Source organism: Artemia sp. Qi Xiang Cuo, chromosome 2, assembly GCF_049724085.1.
Source record: "Artemia sp. Qi Xiang Cuo chromosome 2, ASM4972408v1, whole genome shotgun sequence".
NCBI classification, from domain to species: domain Eukaryota; kingdom Metazoa; phylum Arthropoda; class Branchiopoda; order Anostraca; family Artemiidae; genus Artemia; species Artemia sp. Qi Xiang Cuo.
In genome coordinates this window covers 9,286,476-9,306,349 of record NC_142795.1, presented here as the reverse complement: position 1 = coordinate 9,306,349, position 19,874 = coordinate 9,286,476, and the positions used below count along the sequence as shown (strand labels likewise).

Sequence of the window (19,874 nt, the reverse complement as noted above, 5' to 3'; positions counted from 1 at the left end):
CTACTAATGTGTAATTTTTTTGTACCATTTTGTTTGATAGATTTATTGTTCGTTACTTTATTTAGGCGAATTCAGCTCTACTAAGGGTTGTGGTAGTCCTTTAAAAATAAACATATTATTGAAGCAGCTAGCATAGGCCGTTTCTCCCTCCGCTCTGGCTTTCGGCACTCGCACGCTTCTGGATCCTCAGTTTCCCTTTTATGACCTTCCTTTCCCAGTCAACCTCTGACCTTCAATTGATTTTCTTGCCCAGGCCTTTGTTGATGGTATATGACCTTTTTTACCACCTAAAGTACAAAATTGTACTATTATAAAATTTCAAATATATTTATGGCATACATTGCTTTTTTCTTAAAACAAAACGTAATTATTAGAACCTAACGTATTATAATATTAAAAAAAATGCTTATGCAATGTCATTTTCATAATGACATTACAATTACAATTCCTTTTTGTTAGAATTCTTGTACCCTAATTTACATTCTCATGTTTCCAAACTTATTTTGCAAAAAATTATGTTCCTAGCTTGAAAAGATAAGTTCAAATTACTGGAAGGACATACAGAAAAATAAATAGGATACCTGAATTTAAATATACAAATGTAGGCCTACATTCCTTGTAAAACCGTCAAAAGACAGATTGACAAAAAAAAAAAACCTCAAACCCAAATTAATAATGCACATACACTCGTTCTTTTAATGTCTACCACCACCCCCCCCATAAAACAAAGTAGTTAGCTTGTTAGTCTTTCATCATCGTTCAAACTGTTAAGTATATTTTTAAATAACAGTCAGTCAGAATATCTAGAAATATATCACGCATCATGAGACAGCCAGAGCTTTGTCTGAAAAAGTCTTGTGCCAGCTTTGTCCCTCACTCAGACTATCTATCTTGACTTTTTCTTCGATTACCCATGGAACAAGTTTTTCATCACATTCCACCAACTTGGTTTTAATTCAAAAATCAACGGACTTTAGATTTTTGAATTAAAATAACGTTGGTAGACTGTGATGAAAAAGTTAAGAGCCATGGCTAATTGGAGAAATTGTCCCAAATTCTATTGATAAGAACCTGCTTAGCCTTTACTTCAAGGAATACTCCCTTAAATTTCCCACAGAATACTACATGGTTTTTGTGGCATTGCTGTACCAAGGATTACGAAGGAAAATCAAGTAGAGATTAACCCAACATTCTCTCCTCGGCTGCCAAGCCAAGACTTGCTTATAATTTTAACAGCTACTCATTTTCTTTTATGAATTTAAGCAGAACATAGAACTAAAACAATATTAATATAGAATATACAAATAGTTTGACAAAATTATAATCAAATTTTGTCTGTAAATTTCTAGTACAAACTTTACACAAACACTTTATCTACAAAAGCTATCGACAAAAAAAAATGAATATTTTAAAACCCTTTATTCAACTATCAGTCAATTGTTCTTTTTTTTTTCAGTTACAATCTAGTTTATTTGCAAATTTTCAGTGGGAATAAAAAGATAAACGTAGTTTCAGGTCTCGAACTATTTTTTCTTAATCGATATCTGATGATTGTACTATTAAAAGTTAGGAACTCCAATTTTCTTATTAAGGACACTATTCCTGAGCATGGAAGCTGCCAAAATATAAGAGAAAAACATCATTGAAACATTGCATATTTTTAATTTAAAAAAAAAAGAATAAAAAATTAGCACCGGTTGTCAACTCAAAAAACAAAACAAAAAAACTGTAAGCAAACATATTGTAGTTGATGTCCTAATGATAACAAGAGACTTCACTATAAGGTTCGATTTATGCAGATGTGGCCTTTTTCATTTCACGATACATCTTTGAGACTCACCTAGAAGACATAAGATTATTTGTAAGTTGACTCTTATAATATTATTTTAAACGACTATTATCCATACCAAACAAAGAGTAATTACTTTAAACTCGTAGCTTCTTTCAAATATGAACAAAATTATTTGATAATAAACGATTTTTTTTATTTTCAACACTTGGAAGCGGTCTTCCCCAGAACTAATCCATCTTCTCTCAGGGAGGCTTCTGATCCACAACCCCAAATACTTTATCCCATTGATCAGAACCATTACAGATAAATAAATTACATTTCATTGAGAACCCTGATTAGTATGTTTTTCTTTATTTTCTTCTTCGAATAGAACACCAGAAGATGCAAAAAAAAAAACGGACAAAGGCGCAGACAACCCACCAACAATGCTTTTAAATTTCGTTCGATACGCTCAAACGAGTAATTCACCGAAGACGTTCAGCTATATAGCAAAAAAAAACGATATCAATTATTTTTAAATTATGGTTTAGCCTAAATAGATACTTCATAAGTAAAAAACTAACAACACATATATCAGGTTTTTTAAAATGTCCTGACTGTGAAAGTGCCTATTTAAAGTTCAAATATATTAGTGTTTCTATACAGGCGGATAAAAGTGACTTTGACAACACAGATATTAAAATGTAACATATCTTAGTCTTTGAGGCTTTTGCTAGGGCGCAAATGGGGTTACCCAGAATACTTCATACAAACATGAATTATTTTTTAAACGGCAAATATATCCGATGGTTTTTTTTTTCAAATGCATCCTAGAGATTCCGAGATGGCTATCTGTTGTCGTAGTAACTTCCAAAAGGGCTCATTCGATTGAAAATTGCATAGGCTAGTGCTCTTTTTAATAGTCAAAGTAATTGGAGGGTAACGACCCCCCACCCCCAACACCCGTCATTTCCCCAAACACATCTAAGTAAATTTTAAGATAGCCATTTTGTTCACCGTAGTTGAAGATTCTGGAAATTATGCCTTTGAGGATGACAACCTCCTCCCCAAGAGAACTCAGCGCAAGGGTTGTAAGTTTTGCCCCTAGGTCATATAAAATTTTTATGGAAAGGGTGGTCGTATAAACTTCGGAGGAGGCCTACTGGATTGGAAATCAGAAGTCCCAGTGGTCTTTTAAAAGTAAGTGATTTGAGGGCAGCCACTCTCCCTCCCCACATCGTATTTTCCCCGATACATCCGATAGAAATTTTGAAATAGCCATTTGTTGAAAAATAGTCCAAAGATCATACAACAAGACCTTCGGATTGACAAGATCCCCAAAAGTCTGAGTTTAAGGGTTGTAAACTATGCCCCAGGGGCATATAAGGTTTTATGGAAAGCGCGGCCGTTCCAACTTTAGAAGAGGCTCAATTTATTAGACATGTGTAATTCTAGTTCACTTTTATGAGTCAAATGTGACGAAGAGCAACTACCCCCCCCCTGACATCTTTTCCTGAAACGCATCCAATTGAAATTGTGAGATAGTCATCCTATAGTTCAAAAATCACAAAACAATGTCTTCAGGGTGGACAAAGCCCCCCGGATTCCAAGGGCAATGGTTGTAATTTTTGCCCTGGGACAAATAAATGTTCTGATGGAACGTGTTTTCGTATAATCTTAGGATCGGACGGAGTTCATTTGTTTGAAATTGGGAAGTTTTAGTGCTCTTTTTAAAAGTCATAAGTGAATTGAGGACAATCAGCCCCCCCCCCCCCCCCAAAGCCTATCATTCCCAAAAACACATCCGATCAAAATTTTAAGATAGCAATTTGGTTCAACATAGTTGGAAGGTCCATTAATTATGGATTTGGGGATGTCAACCTCAGGGCAAGAGCTGTAAAGTTAGGCATTTCGTTCATTGTTTACATGGTATATGTTATTGAGACAGGTATACATGTTCCAACTTTACTTTCAAAGCAGTCGAAGAGCATTCAGATGAGCCTTTTAGAAAATGTTGAGGGGCGTATTGAACTGAATCAAAACGTTATTGACTGCCCTATGAGTCAAAGTGATATAAGGGCAGCCCCCTCCCCTTTACACGTCGTATTTGCCCAAAATGCATCGGATAGGAACGTCAAGATAACCATTTTATTCGAAATAGTCCAAATTTCACATAACAAAGCCTTTGGGGTTGACACAACTCCCCAGAGCCTGGAGGCAAGAGTTGTAAGATATGCCCCGAGGGCATTCAAAGTTTTTTTATAAAGGGGTGGTTATATAAACTTTAGAAGAGGCTCATTTGATTGAAAATTGTAAGTTCTAGTTCCCCTTTAAAAGTCAGCTCAAGTGTAAAGTTGAACTGCAAACATTTTAAGTGCTAATAATTGAAAAAGCATCCAAGTTCAGGAAATGGAGATCAGAACTATAGTTTCTACTGTTTAACACTCATGTACTTGATCTAATTTTTTTTAGTGTGGCTTTCATGTAAACTATTTGCTTAAAGGCAAGTGTGCTGTTTTTTTATTTGCTTTTTTTAGGAGGAATGACAATTACTCCATATAGTGGAGGAAAAATAGTTTGACCTCCGGGAAATTGTAATAGGATTTTTTTTAAACAAAAACATTCAGAAACAACAGCCCAATCAAACAAAAAAAAACTCAAATCACCCATGCACAACTAACCGACACCTCTCTTTAAGGAGAAAACATAAATTTCCATTTGGACGTATTATTGGATTTAAGTTGTCGTTTTGTACTAAAATCAAGCATGACGAATCCGAACCTGACGTCAGGAATACAGTTTCCCTTAGCTCAGAGTTAACTTTCACCTTCATGGATAAGGCGACATAAAGTACGCAGATTATTAAATGAAGGATTCCTGTGGTCAAAGCACCATTTTATATCAAATAAGGTCCTGTATTGGCAAATATGAGGTCGAAAAGTAGTTATTTGTACTATTTACCAGATTTCCACCTCTAAGGGGCCTTTAAAATGAGGCGTTTGTTAAGTATTAGATCTTGCAAATCCCTTCGTTATTCGAGGTCATATTTTAAGATCCATCAATTATAACAAGTAATATTTGGAACTCGGACAGATTAATCACAAAACCCTTAGAATTTTGAAGCACAACCCAAAGGTAATTCTTCTTCCTACTCCTCTTCATCGTCGTCCTTGTTCTCTTTTGCTGCAGCTTTAGCACATAAAGGCCCCTTTATGCTTCCTACAGGACAAAGGACTCTAGAGTCTATCAGACTCCATAACCATTTCTTGGTGAACAAAAATTCAGAACTGGATCTGAAGCCAAAATAAGAGCCTCTGCAAGCCTCTTCAAATCCAGAAAACTGCTTTATCAGTATATACAGTTCTCGAAGAGACTAAAAGCCAAAAAAAGAAACACATTTGTTTTCCTTTTTAGTTTCAGAAAGACAGAAAAACAGACGAGAGAGAGAGGAGGGGAGAGGGAGAGAAAGGGAGAGGAAGAGAGAGAAACACCAGATGGACAAAAAGAAAGAGAGATAGAAAATGAACTTACAGTTGAAGCTTTATTCGTTTCAGAACTGTTGGAAATGATATGTGACTGAAGCTCGAAGCTGACTTTTTAATTCAAAAATCTTCAGCTGAAACTAGTTTGTCCAGCTCATCCTAGAATGAAGCCATATTACCATCGGAGCCTTATACAACAAACATATTGATTCTTCTTTTGCAAACAGCAAAACAATCAACCTCCCCTACCAAGAGTGCCTCGGGCACCTCAACCTACTAACCCCCCGTTGCCGATCTATACGTCGTGATTTGATAAAATCTATTCGAAACGATCTATACTAACTTTAACAACATCAGCGTCATTAAAGCTATGCGTCATCCCCAACGACAACAAATTTTTCTTTTCAACCTCCGACAAATGTCACCCAAATCTGGCGTCCAAAAATATATTTTGATCATGGATGAGTCATCTCACTGCGCAATTACAGTTCAAGCTAATTCTTCAATATATACATAAAATATATTATGCTAAAAGAAAATTTATCTGATAATAAGGATTAAGGGCCCTAACACATATTTTTCTATTTGCTGATATTATTCTCCTGTGACAATTCCCTGGGTTACTAAGAAGAATCAAGACTATACATTTAAACCTTGTCATAGTGCAATTATAATACCTATATAAAAAAATCTAATAAATTATGCATTTATGCATTATAGCACAATACAAATTACATTTTTTTAAAATACACCCATGTCAAAATAAGCAAGTGTTACTATTTAATACAAAAAAAAGAGATATAAATAGATAAAAAACAAATTTGTAAGAACTAAAATAAAATTATATAGCGAGTGAACGAAATGATACGAAAAAATGAAATAAATAGGCAACAACAGCAAAAATCTCTCTCTCTCTTTTCTGCCATTCCGTTTAAGAAACAAATTATATAGAGTAGAATAAAACTGAGGATTTTCATTTTGGAAGAGGACCTCGTTCTACACACACACACATACAAAAAAAAAAAAAAAAAAAAAAAAAAAAAAAAAAAAAAAAAAAAAAAAAAACGTATATGTAGGACCCTTCAGGTGATTACTCAAAACCTCATTAGTACTTCCAACTGCACTAGCACCATCGTATTTACCTTAATCATACATTTATATATTGCCCTGCTTATATCGGGATTCTGCAAAGAAAAGAAAACTTTCAGTGGGATGAAAAACGCTGTAGAAAAGAAAATATAAATGCTCTTAAAAGATAAACGAAACTCAGAGAAGAGAGAAAATAACAAAATGAAAAATAAAATCAAAAAGGGTGAAAAAACGAGGATTTTGTCAGCCAGCGAACCATGAAGAATACAAAATATAAGCAAATATTTCGAAAAGGACCTCCGCAAAGTCGTCCTCAGTGCAAAAAAAAAAAAAAAAACAGAAAAAAAAAAAACGAGAATCTAACCTTTCGAAGTTTCCTGTACAAAGACAGAATAGACACTGAATAAAAAACCAGGCAGGAATCAATGAAAATAAAATTTACCAAGATGATTGTGTAAGGATCTTTCGTCTTGCATTAATTTTGGCTGGTCTACAATTTCGGTTTTCATTAGATATGCAAATAGGTTCTTTTAAGTTTTTTCGGGTGAAAATATTGATTGAGTCCTTCAAGATTAAACTGTCGTAAATTGGGCTTAATGAAATATCTCCAGTATTTCTATTTATTGCTAAATTTTGGTTCATATATTTTTTTTATCTCAATTACCTCCTTAAAAGTTTGTGGTACGCCATTAACAGTTGATATTAAAGTTGCCTCGTCAAACAGAACTAGATGGGTCGGGTTTACGAAAATATGCGAAGCCAATGCCGAATCAAAGTTGTCATTGTTATTTTTTAATCTCAGGGACTTGTCTATTGAAATTTTGTGCTCATGCAAACGTTCACCTAGTTGTTGATGGGTTCTACCAATGTAAAATTTTCCACAAGAACACGGGATTCTGTAGACACCACTACCCAGTACGGGGTCTGTTTTATCCTTTCCTGAGTTAAAAAAATGTTCAACCTTTTGTTCGGTTCTGAAAGAAACAGAAAGATTATGTTTATTTAAAATTTTTCTAAGTCTATCGCCAAGTTTCGGGATGTATGGTAAAACGATGAAAGTTTTTTTCTCAATAGCCGGCGTAACTGAATCAAGGGGGACAAGCTCCCTATTTTGTTCTTTTATCTTTTTTAATCGTCTATCTAATATATTTTCAATGAGTTTGATTGGGTAACCATTGCAAAAAAGAATATCCTTGACATAATTTAGTTCAGAATTTATATGATTACGGGAACAAATTTTTAAAACTCTGTCGACTAAAGAGATTATTACCCCTCTTTTTACAGAAGGAGGGTGGTGGGAAGAGAAATGTAGATATCGATCATTATGAGTCGGCTTTCTAAATATAGAAAATTCAAGACCAGGATTAGTTTTTATAATCGAAACATCTAAGAAAGGCAGCTTACCTGAATCTTCGAGTTCCATTGTGAACTGGAGATTCGAATCAAAAGAGTTCAAATGTGCCAAAAAATCTCTTAGAGAGTCTTGTCCATGTTCCCAAACAGAAACGATATCATCAACAAAACGAAACCAGATGGAGTGTTTTAAGTGGAAACTATTCAAAGCAAACTGTTCTATGAAATCCATGTAAAAATTTGCCAAATAAGGAGACAAGACAGTGCCCATGGATAAGCCCATTATTTGAAGAAAAAATTTGTTTCGGAATTTAAAATACGAGGAGTATTTGTTGCAAAGACGGACAAGGGTCATTATTGTATCAATTTCCAAAGTTTTGTAATCCGACCAAGCTGAATTTTCCTCTAATTTTCTTTGTAAAGCCTGCTCACATTTATGAACATCGCATGAAGTGTACATAGAAACTGCATCAAAACTAGATAAAACGGTATTTGCTGTTGTACTTTGATTTTTTAACTTCTCAACAAGATCTATGGAGTTTTTAATATAGGATTTCTGTGTGTTTAAAAGAGGCTTAAAAATGGTGGCTAAGAAACTTCCTATACCCGTAGCTGGAGAACTATAACATGCTACAATTAGACGTAACGGGTTATCTTTCTTATGGATTCTAGGCAGACCATAAAACTTAGGGGCTGAACAACCTTTGGGATAAAATTTTCTGTACATTTGAGGGGTAATTAGTCTAGTATCTTTTAAAATTCCTAGTTCATTTCTCAACTTCTGTGTGTATTTGTCCGTGGGATCAAAATTTATTTCTTTGTAAACATGTTTATCCATTAAAAGGGTGTTAACTTTAAATTCATAATCTGCAGAATTCATAAGTACAACTGTGTTTCCCTTTTCCGCTTTCGTAATCAATGTTTTTTTGTCTTTTTTTAATTTTTTGAGGGTTTTAATTTCTTCATTTGATTGAGTTGAAAGTGACAAAGATGGCCTATAGTCAAGAATACTCTTTAAAATTTCACCTCTGAGTAGGTCTGGATTTTCGACTTCACCATGAGAGCTAAAAATAGCAGACTCCACGCCCGTAATAATTTCTGAAGTATTTACTTGTGTTTGAGCCATTGCAAATTTTGGTCCTTTTGAAAGAATACTCAGTTCCTTGGATGTAAATACCTTAGAGGATAAATTTTCCAAAGTAGGACCACGACAAAATCTAGGAAGGAAAATCCGTGTTTGTTGAAACTGTTGAAATTCCAGTTTTGAGAATTTTTCCGATAAACGAGTTGTTGCTAAATGGAAAATGTGTCTGAAAGACCTATGTGAGATTTGTAAAATCTGGTGAAAATCATGAGGGGACAAAATCTGATATAATAAGGATTTTAAATTAAGTATTTTATTACTAAGGACGTATCTTCTGGATCTATGGTCTTTTAAAATATGTGTTAAAGTTTTGAAACCCATTTTCTGAATAAATGGGCCTTCAGAAAGTGTGCATAAATGTAGGTTGAAACGTAAAGAAGATGGAAGAATTCGATGTCTTTTAAAAGTTTCTAAGAAATTAAACTGACAAATAAGATTTGCATGTTTCTTAACACAATTTAAAAAATCTAAAACAATATTGGTCCAGTGCTCCCCGTAAGCTTGACGCAAATACTTTCTTAGACCACACTGGCTATACATGACAAACGAAACTCAGAAAAGAGAGAAAATAACAAAAAGAAAAATAAAATCAAAGAGGGTGAAAAAACGAGGATTTTGTCAGCCAGCGAACCATGAAGATGACAAAATATAAGCAAATATTTCGACAAGGACCTCCACCAAGTCGTCCTCAGTGCTAAAAAAAAGAGAAGAAAAAAAAACAAAAAAAACGAGAATCTAACCTTTCGAAGTTTCCTGTACAAAGACAGAACAAACACTGAATAAAAAACCAGGCAGGAATCAATGAAAATGAAATTTACCAAGATGATTGTGTAAGGATCTTTCGTCTTGCATTAATTTTGGCTGGTCTACAATTTCGGTTTTCATTAGATATGCAAATAGGTTCTTTTAAGTTATTTCGGGTGAAAATATTGATTGAGTCCTTCAAGATTAAACTGTCGTAAATTGGGCTTAATGAAATATCTCCAGTATCTCTATTTATTGGTAAATTTTGGTTCATATATTTTTTTATCTCAATTACCTCCTTAAAAGGAGGTAATTGAAAATATAATATATAATATTTTGAAAATATAATAGATAGACTATTAAAAAAGATAAAAGACCAAAATAGGGAGCTTGTTCCCCTAGATTCAGTTACACCGGCTATTGAGAAAAAAACTTTCCTCGTTTTACCATACATCCCGAAACTTGGCGATAGACTTTGAAACATTTAAAAAAAACAAAATCAAAACCGAACAAAAGGTTGAACATTTTTTTAACTCAGGAAAGGATAAAACAGACCCTGTACTGGGTAGTGGTGTCTACAGAATCCCGTGTTCTTGTGGAAAATTTTACATTGGTAGAACCCATCAACAACTAGGTGAACGTCTGCATGAGCACAAAATTTCAATAGACAAGTCCCTGAGATTAAAAAATAACAATGACAACTTTGATTCGGCATTGGCTTCGCATATTTTCGTAGACCCGACCCATCTAGTTCTGTTTGACGAGGCAACTTTAATATCAACTGTTAATGGCGTAACACAAACTTTTAAGGAGGTAATTGAGATAAAAAAATATATGAACCAAAATTTAGCAATAAATAGAGATACTGGAGATATTTCATTAAGCCCAATTTACGACAGTTTAATCTTGAAGGACTCAATCAATATTTTCACCCGAAAAAACTTAAAAGAACCTATTTGCATATCTAATGAAAACCGAAATTGTAGACCAGCCAAAATTAATGCAAGACGAAAGATCCCTACACAATCATCTTGGTAAATTTCATTTTCATTGATTCCTGCCTGGTTTTTTATTCAGTGTCTATTCTGTCTTTGTACAGGAAACTTCGAAAGGTTAGATTCTCGTTTTTTTTTCATCTCTTTTTTGTTTTTGTTTAGCACTGAGGACGACTTGGCGGAGGTCCTTGTCGAAATATTTGCTTATATTTTGTCTTCTTCATGGTTCGCTGGCTGACAAAATCCTCGTTTTTTCACCCTTTTTGATTTTATTTTTCATTTTGTTATTTTCTCTCTTCTCTGAGTTTCGTTTGTCATGTATAGCCAGTGTGGTCTAAGAATGTATTTGCTCTTAAAAGATACTTACTTAAAGGGTGAACAATGTCATCCATCTGGATAACACCATCGAGCTTCAATCTTTTTTTCTCTGATAGCTTCTTATCTGATTCAGATGTCTACTTCAGTCAATATTCAAAACTAAACTCTGAGCTTCAATCTTAGGTCAAGAGAAGAATTTTCTAATTCTACATAATACCACCTAAAAATAAAAAAGAGTGAGTCAGAAGCGTTTAGTACAGCTACGAAGCATTACGCCATATAAATTCGAAGTTATTCGAGATGGAGTTCGTTTATATTCTCATATTTGGACTCCCTTAGCAGCAAATAGGGACAAAATAAATCAAAAGCCTTGAGGTGTGTGTTCCCTGTGCAATTCTAGTATATTATTTTTCTGCTCTCATACAGTTTCCATGTAAAGAAAAATCCATAGCTGACACTCTCACCTCTATCCATCCACCGTAAGATTTTGAAATTTCATGTTTCATGTTTTATAGATTGAAAATACTTTGAAAACTGGTTGGGAATCTTTGAGAAAAAAAAGAAGGAATTATGTCCCTATTTTTTAAGATCCCTCAGAAAAATGTATTCGGATTTGTTCTTTACGTGTTTTTAAAGCTATTTCCATTACTACAAAAAATGTAGCAGGCAATTATTAAGGCTATTTCGGTACGAATAGCATTTGAAAAAGGTCAAATAAAAACGTAGTTTATTTACAGTTATACTTAAAAATTCTTCAATCCACAAACAAGCCCTACTGTTGATTTGATCATTTTTTCTGGTCCTATAAATAAGAAAAGCCCTATAAAGATGATTTAAGCTAGAAATGTGAAAATCTAGCAGCATGATTTCAGAACCATGAAATGGTGACAAAATATCCCCTTCACTCAAGAGAAAAATCCTTGATAATTACAAACTTTTTTGTCCCTGATGCTCATCGCAGCCAAACAACGCTACGTCAAAGCGTCAATACAACCATTTTAATCAGAAAGGTTGAAATGTTCCATATTCTGAGGTTACCTGTCTCTTCTAAACTCACTGTATGATAAGTATGTAAAATAATATCCCCATCTTTCGATAAAAAAAAATTTAAACACTTGACAGCCATTGCTTATTTATCCTATTTCGTCCTTTTTAGCAATGAATCGAGAAATAGCACAAGGCAAATAAAAAAACAAAAACACAAGGCAAGACTAGAAGACGACCATTCAATTTCTGTAACGGACCAAAATTGAAGGGGACCGAACTAACTATATACAGTAATAGAAGAGGAAGCCCCCATACCATTTGGCAGAGTAATTTTAAAAGGAAATTATTAAATCTAGAAGATAACCAAGGTAAAAACGTAGACGGGAATAATAGCGATAATATAAATGTAAATTCGGAAGCAGATTTTCCTACAGATGTCAGTCTATAAGATAACCAAGGTGAAGCCGTTGATGGGAATGATAACGTTAACATAAATGTGAACTTGGAAGCCAGTACCTCATTATAATTTAGTATTCCAAACTATGGACGAGAAAAAAAAGCACTCGCGAAAGGAGAACCAATATAAAAACAGTAAATTTTAAAAATCCTAGCTTAAGGGATTTTCTCGACGGCAGGGTGACAAAATTTTAGCCAGAATATTATTATTCTGGCTAGACGAATGGATAGACCAGAGACTAACAAACCCAGTTACACAGACGTTTTCTCCTTTTTTGTGCAAATTACAGCTGCAGCATTGTCATAATATCACTTCTTTCAGAGGGAACACATACCATATGACCATTGTATTATTGTTTTAATTTCCTAAATGGACGAAAAGACCCGATTTAAATTAATTCCGTGTTTGAATATTAGTGTTGACAATGAAAGAAAATGATACATGAAACAACAATATTTGTTATTACAATTCGTACCGAATCAGAAGAGAGTATGTCAAACGCCTGTTTCCAAGTACAACAAAATTACAGCTACGAAGTATTATTTTACGACTAAATACCACTTTCTTTTTTGATAAAAAGAAACTTTTTTTCAACTAACCCCCCCCCCTAAAAAGAAATGAACAATATTGGGTAAGGGTCTGGTTAAATATACAGAATGATATTAAAATCACCACAACACAAAGAGACACGAGGCGTGAAATGTATAGGATACTAAAACACCAACCGGATAAAAAGCAGTAAAAATCAGTTAAAATAAACCCTCTTATGCAAGGTATTAATTTCCGGAACTAACTATTGACCATGCTATCAAATTGTGGGGCCCCTCTCCCCATACAATTGGGAAAAGATCTAGTTAAATAGCTAAAAAAAATAGAAATAAAACTTACTGAAGTAAAAATAACCAAGACGTTTGCAACGTGACCATAAATAGTCTAAAATCAGTTTTCTGAAAAGAAATAAAAACAAATTAAAATAGATCATCAAAAACAAGGTAGTAATTCCGGCCATTGATTTATCAGAGTATTGATATCATCAGCATTTTATGACAGGGATAACTATATATTCATCATTCTAGCATTGGAAATAGTTTGTCCATTTACGATTTGGTCTTACACGTATCAATTTGACCAGTGCTTAAACATTTCCTCTGAAACATGCTATTTTGCGACAAGCCTGTAATTTCATTTTACAGCAAAAGGTAAAGACACCTAAGTCATTTAATTGATTAGTTTCAGTTATATCCATTCAGAGTCAGAATTATAATATTACTTCGTAACCACGCAACGTAAAGTTAAAACATTTGAAGACTCATTTAGCTCAACCTCCGTTTTAACTCAACCCTATTTGACTCAATCCTCTTGAAATTAACTATGTACCTCCGCCATGAAAATGCACTTCCGCTCGTTTTCCCTTAAGCGACAATAGTCGAATAGAATGAAATGGTCTTTATTTGTTGGCTAATTCTTTTTCGTATTGCTTTAATGCAAAACAATTCCTCTTCTTCATTCTAAAAAACTTACAATTTATCCTTCTGTCCTATATATTTGAGACGTATACTGCCCATGTCCTTCTGTCCTATATATTTGAGATTAGCAAAACGTTTACTGCCCAGGTCCTGAACACATTTGAATTTCATGGTTGCAGCAATTGGGTTGAATGGAGGTAGAGTCAAATAGGGCTTAGTTAAAAAGGAGCTGAGTTAAATGGTTGTCCCGCTGAATGAGGGTCCAAAATTGAGAATTCCTCCTCTCGAGAATTCCAATAATAGAAAGGAATCAAGTCAAGAAACTATAACAATGACGATAAAACGTTTCAAATAGACTGGGTGGGGTGGGGGGGGGGCAAGACGTTTGAGATGTATTTAAGAGTTAAAACATTTAGCTGAACAGCAATAAAACCAATACATTACCTTCAAAAACTAAACAATCTCCAAAATTAACTAGTTATTTTAGTTCAATAATAATAAAAAAAATATGATTATGTTAAATCAGAACCACCTTGAGGAAATAAACGATCAAATGTGTAAAGCACAGAAATTAGACAGTGATAACACAAAAACGAGTCTGGATATTTAGAAAAATAATACAGCGATATTCATAATTATATATTATAAATAATTAAACCTAAAAAGCAAAAATCTAAAAAAACAGAAAAATACTAACACATAGACATAAGCCAAAACCCTAACAACGTCACCGATCAAGCCACAAATATACAGAGTGAGGTTCATGATTCTGTTTGTAGTACAAAAAGTAATTTTCTCTCCAACCGTGATAATATCGTATTAGTTTATGTGTAGTGATCATCATAAAATGTTAAAAATAATGCTCCACATGGTTTTGCTTTATCAGTTATGCATTTTTAATTAAGTGTCTCTTTATCGATAAAAAAAAATTAAACATAAATAATAAATCCACCCCTTTAACCACTCTTCCGGGTCACCCGAGAGCCTGACTTCAAATTGTCCTAAGGGGACAATCCATGGTCTAGAAATTTTTTATTAGGTAAACATATGGTATCCCAGCAGTACTTTATTCAAAAAGTGCTACAAAATAAGACCCTGAGCTCCTTGTTCATTTTGAAAGATTACCTTCAGAGAAAATCAAACCCCGGAAGAAAACCAAAGACACTGCATGACGCAACCGAAACCTTCGCATGTCCCTAACGTCCCTTCCGTCAGTATGTTAAGTACGGTAATTTAAAAATTTCACCGTCACAACATCTCCAGGTGCTTCACGATCTTACGACTTTGTACCTTACCAAAGCTCTGTACGGTGTCACATTAGATGATAATCGACTGTCCAGGGCTGAGCACAAGTAGCTGAGGTATTGAACATATTTCAACATCAGCGAAGATTTTAAAAGAAATCGGCTTCAATGTGAGCTTTAAAATTTTTTTAGTTTTCGGCACAGAGTTACACAATAAGCGCTGATTTTACTCAGACTCATCACAAAAAAAGGATACTCCTAAATCTTCATCCCGATCTGTATGTGGTGAAAGACCCTGCTACTTATAGGAGAACTTAACTGAGAACTAGTAAGATATAACGCTTTAAATCATAAATTAACTCAATAGTAATATTTTTTTAAACGTTTTTTTTTTGTTTTGAAAATCTAGATATATTATTTTTATTTTACAAATTTTTTTGAACGCGCTAATTTTTACTATTATTATGAAATAATGTACCGAACTCAGCTACGTGTGCCACGACATTGAAACGATTATTGATCAGTGGACCTGGGACTCTCCGAGGAAATTTTTCCATATTAGAATGACCAACATATCAAACATTCTCATTAATCTTCTAAAATTGCAACTGTGTTATTTTCATATTTAAATTTAAACCTCTATATAAATATGAGTAAGTAAAATATAATATTAAAACTATGAATAATTCATTCAATATTTAGATTAATAACTCGGACTAACTATGCTACTTGAATACTTAGGTAGTCGGACCTGCATAGCGATTACAGAATTAGGTTTTATCTTTGTGTATCTATTAAAAACCTAACTTCAATCACGCATCTACAAGACCGTACCTAATATAACAGTTATCCGGTGTCTTCTGATATTTTTTTGCGAAAACCTTGATTGAACATCTCTCAAATTTGGTGAAAGGCGTCTCTGTATCAACAACGATGTCACAAGGTAGATAAGTATTTAAAATTATAGTATAATTATTTAAAATTTAGTACATCAAATGGTACTGACAGAGGCCAAGGAAAGTTAGGAAGCCTAAACTGAAAGCTTAAAGAGTTGGCGTGTCATTTAAGACATGTGCGTCATCTTAAATGTCATTTAAGACATGTAAGATCTTTGTAAACAGGTAAGAAAACAGGCTGGATTATTTGACTACACATCAACGAGTCCATACAGGTTAAAAACCCTTCGAGTGTAAAATATGCAAGAAATTCTTTGCTCAGTTAGGAAGTTTGACTACATGTAAACGAGTACATCACTTAAACTGTGTGTACACTATGGTGCCTTTTCAAACTCGATGCCCGTGAAAAGAAGTTGTCACAAACTTCACACTTAAACGGTTTCTCACCCGTATGGGTTCTTAAATGGTAGTTCAGATGTGCTTTTTGAAAAAAGGATTGTTCACATTCTCCACATCTAAACCGTTTCTCACCCGAATGCCATCTTATGATCCGCTTCAAATTTGATAAAGTAGAAACAAATTTGACACAAGCATCACACTTAAACGGTTTCTCACCCGTATGACTTCTTTTATGAGTGTTCAAATGCACTTTTTGAGAAAATATTTTGGTACGTGCATCACATTCAAACATTTTTTCACCTTTAAGCACTCTTTGGTGACTGTTTAAATTTTCAACTCGAGAACAGGTCTTTTTACATAGCTCAAATTGACGACTTCGAGGAGGACATGGGGTGAGTCCTGAATCGAGATATGTAAGTTTTTGGTCCATCATTGTCCAGTTTGTTGTACAAACAGTATCAGCATCATTCTCAATAGGAGGACTTTTTAGTAAAGTCTTCCTGTTGAGAATGATGCTGATACTGTTTGTCATAAGGCAAAATACCAGGAGAAGAAAATGCATCCAGGCTTTGCATTTCATCTTCTTCATTGAGCAATATGTCTACAGAAAAAAAAGAAAAATATTTAAAAGAGATGAAATTGATTCCATCACATAAACTGGTCAGGTCTGAAGATGGGACAGAAGTGCTCTAACTGACTCACAACCAAAAGAATAGATAAGCTTTTTCTTTTCAAAGGTATTTTTTTTTTTTATTATATTTTGTATTATGTAAAAGGTCAAGAAGCTATGAATCATGCCGAGAAAAGGGCAATAAAGAATAAAAAGTGGTTGACAAGAAAAAAGAAGTTCGAGAAAAGTAAATCAAGGATTCTGATAAAACTAAGAGGCATAGCTCGTTTTCCAGGCCGATAATATTTCGACGTTTTCGATTTTATCAACAACCCATCTGAGTGGAGAGACAGCCGAAAAAAAGATAAACTTAAACAATTGAATAAATTTATCTTTCCTCCCCATTTGATTCCGTGGTCTCCCATTGCCTTTCCTGTGCTCCTTAAACAAAGTCCATCAAAATAATCCATATAAAGGGGGATAGAACACAACCCTGCTTAACTCCTGATTTAATACAAAACCAGCTGCTACCCTCATTTCCTACCTTAACCTCAGCAGTGTTATTCTCGTACATAACACTAATCACTTTAATGTATTTGTCTGGTATACTGTACAAGGATAAAACCTTTACTAAAGCTCTTCTATCAACAAAGTCGAACGCTTGCTCATAATCTATAAAACTGAGAACCAAAGGTGTTTGAAAACTCAGGCACTTCTCATTTATTAGCCTAAGAGTGAAACTTTGGTCGACACATTTACCTTTTCTAAAACCGCACTGCTCTTCTCTTAAAACTTTGTCTACGGCATCTCTCAGTCTAAAAAGCATCATATTACTAAGTATTTTGCTACCTACAGAGACTAGACTAATACCTCGATAATTACCACACTCACTTTTATCACCTTTTTTATAAAGTGGATTAATTCACGTTTTCCTAAAATCGTTAGGTACTTTCCCTTTTTCAAAAATAATATTCGTAATCTTCAATAACTTATTTCTAACCTCAGAGCCACCATATTTAAGAAACTCATTTACCACCCTATAAGCACCTGGAGACTTAGTATTCGTTAGTCCTTTGGGTACTGGTGATAATTCCTCCTTACACAGAAACTAGTACGGCAACTCACTTTTATAAAATGTATCAAAAAAACTCCTTTTTTATCGCCAGGGAGCATATAAAACATTTGAGACCAACAGGTCGTCTGAGAATTTCAATCATCCGACATGTGGTGATAATAAGATCCCCCCCTAAAGCCCCTGGGGAAATGTCTAGTTATAAAATTTGCCCTTTGTTTACGCATAATACTCGTTAATGGGAAGTGAGCAAAAATTTTTCAGTTCGACGGGGTAGGGGGGGGCAATTTTCAATAGATAGGGAAGTTTCTGGGGAGGGGTGTACTTATCAGGAAAAAAATTTACACTTGGGAAATATTCAAGAATTTTTAGGCAAAATTGAAAGTCCAAAATGAAAATTCATATGTCAAATTAAAAATCAAAACGAAAAGAAAGTATTACATGCATAAGAGAGTTGTCCACTCCTCAATACCTCACTATTTAGTCTAAAGTTGACTTTTGTCCAAATTCTTTAAAAAAACCTCCTGAAACACAAGGGTTGGTTACTTAGAACAATGTGTAGCTATTTTAACAGTACTCAAAATAAACTATAGCGTGAAAACAAAGGTAGGTGGCAACCCCAAGGCCGTTTCCTGAGGTAGGGAGCTAGCGGGCTTTAAACCCCCCCCCCCAATGAATATAAGCTAATTTTTGACGCGTTTTTAAAATATTTTCTGCCCCCCCCCACAAACACACATTCTGGATATGACCCTGGGCCCACTCCATCATATTAAAAACAAGGTCTGGTCCTTTTGATTTGTAAGTTTTTTCCTTATTATTTACTTTTTTTTTTACACACAAAAAAAGAAAATAAAACAGGTCTTAAGAAAAAAAAAACAAGGACATTATAAAGTTTATTATTATTTATAATGTTCACATTTAATAATCATGTGTTTTCTCTGGTCGACGTGTTTTGGAGAGAGAGAGAGAGAGGAGGGAAAGAGAGAAAAAGCGCCCCCGCCCTGTGTGAGCTGCCGTCCAATTGGGGCGAACCCGAAAGAATGTAAAGATGATGTATAGTGTGTGATGATCTTACATATTTCTACAAGTAAACTCTAATTTTAGTATATATGAACTTATCCAATCACAGAATATTTATTCTTCTAATTTATTTAGTGTATTTCCATGAATATCATTATAAATAAATAAAAAATAATAAATTATATAGGTAGATTCTTAATAATAGTTCTGCTTATTTTAGTATTAATCTCAATTTGATCTTATTTTTTTAGAATCCGTATTCTGTCACATTTATTTAAGATTATAGATAAAATGTCCTAATGGTTCAACAAAGGAAAAGTGGAACAAATTGTAATTATATATACTTACGATCTATGTCGTCTCATGAGTTTCGTTATATAATTGTACTTGAAAGAACATATTAATTTATATAGCGTGACACTGACACAAGTCGTCAGTGGGGGTTATGGCTGTGCTTAAGCTTCTCAGATGCATGTATAATGTAAGTAATGATGCTGCTGATGTACCTTTAAGAGATCCCGCTGATGTACCCTCTGGAACTGATATTGGAACTGTTGTGGGTACGAGTTGCTCTAAAGTAGGATCTGTCAAAGGACGCTCATACACAGGTTCAGGTAAAGGGGGTGGAATTGTTTCCTTCGCAACTGAAGGTAATTCAAGTCCAAGCACCTCATCCTCTTCTAAAAAAGAAAAAATCATGCATGCCAAGTCAACAAGTGCATAAAAAATACATGTGTACACTATTGGGTAATGAGACGTGTCTATTGGACACATTTCATTTTTTTATTTTATAATTAAATGTTACTAAAGTCTTACTACTTTTGTAA

At 34.0% G+C, this 19,874-nt stretch overlaps 2 protein-coding genes across 2 annotated transcripts; both read right to left on the bottom strand.

The window, feature by feature from the left end:
* Positions 1 to 1,642: 1,642 nt before the first annotated feature.
* LOC148954887 (uncharacterized) lies at positions 1,643 to 16,644 on the bottom strand. Its single transcript, XM_089099023.1, has 5 exons — positions 16,478 to 16,644; positions 13,229 to 13,287; positions 10,946 to 11,116; positions 5,303 to 5,412; positions 1,643 to 1,840 (listed from the first exon to the last, which is right to left on the bottom strand). Exons 1-2 carry the CDS (start codon positions 16,635 to 16,637, stop codon positions 13,280 to 13,282), a joined length of 168 nt encoding a protein of 55 aa, XP_088955149.1. The 5' UTR covers positions 16,638 to 16,644; the 3' UTR covers positions 1,643 to 1,840; positions 5,303 to 5,412; positions 10,946 to 11,116; positions 13,229 to 13,279.
* A 56-nt stretch (positions 16,645 to 16,700) lies between these two features.
* On the bottom strand, positions 16,701 to 19,813 carry LOC148954886 (uncharacterized). The gene is made up of 2 exons (XM_089107975.1): positions 19,554 to 19,813; positions 16,701 to 16,946 (listed from the first exon to the last, which is right to left on the bottom strand). The coding sequence occupies exons 1-2, from the start codon at positions 19,744 to 19,746 to the stop codon at positions 16,816 to 16,818; spliced, it is 324 nt and encodes a 107-aa protein (XP_088964101.1). The 5' UTR covers positions 19,747 to 19,813; the 3' UTR covers positions 16,701 to 16,815.
* Between the last annotated feature and the right edge of the window lie 61 nt (positions 19,814 to 19,874).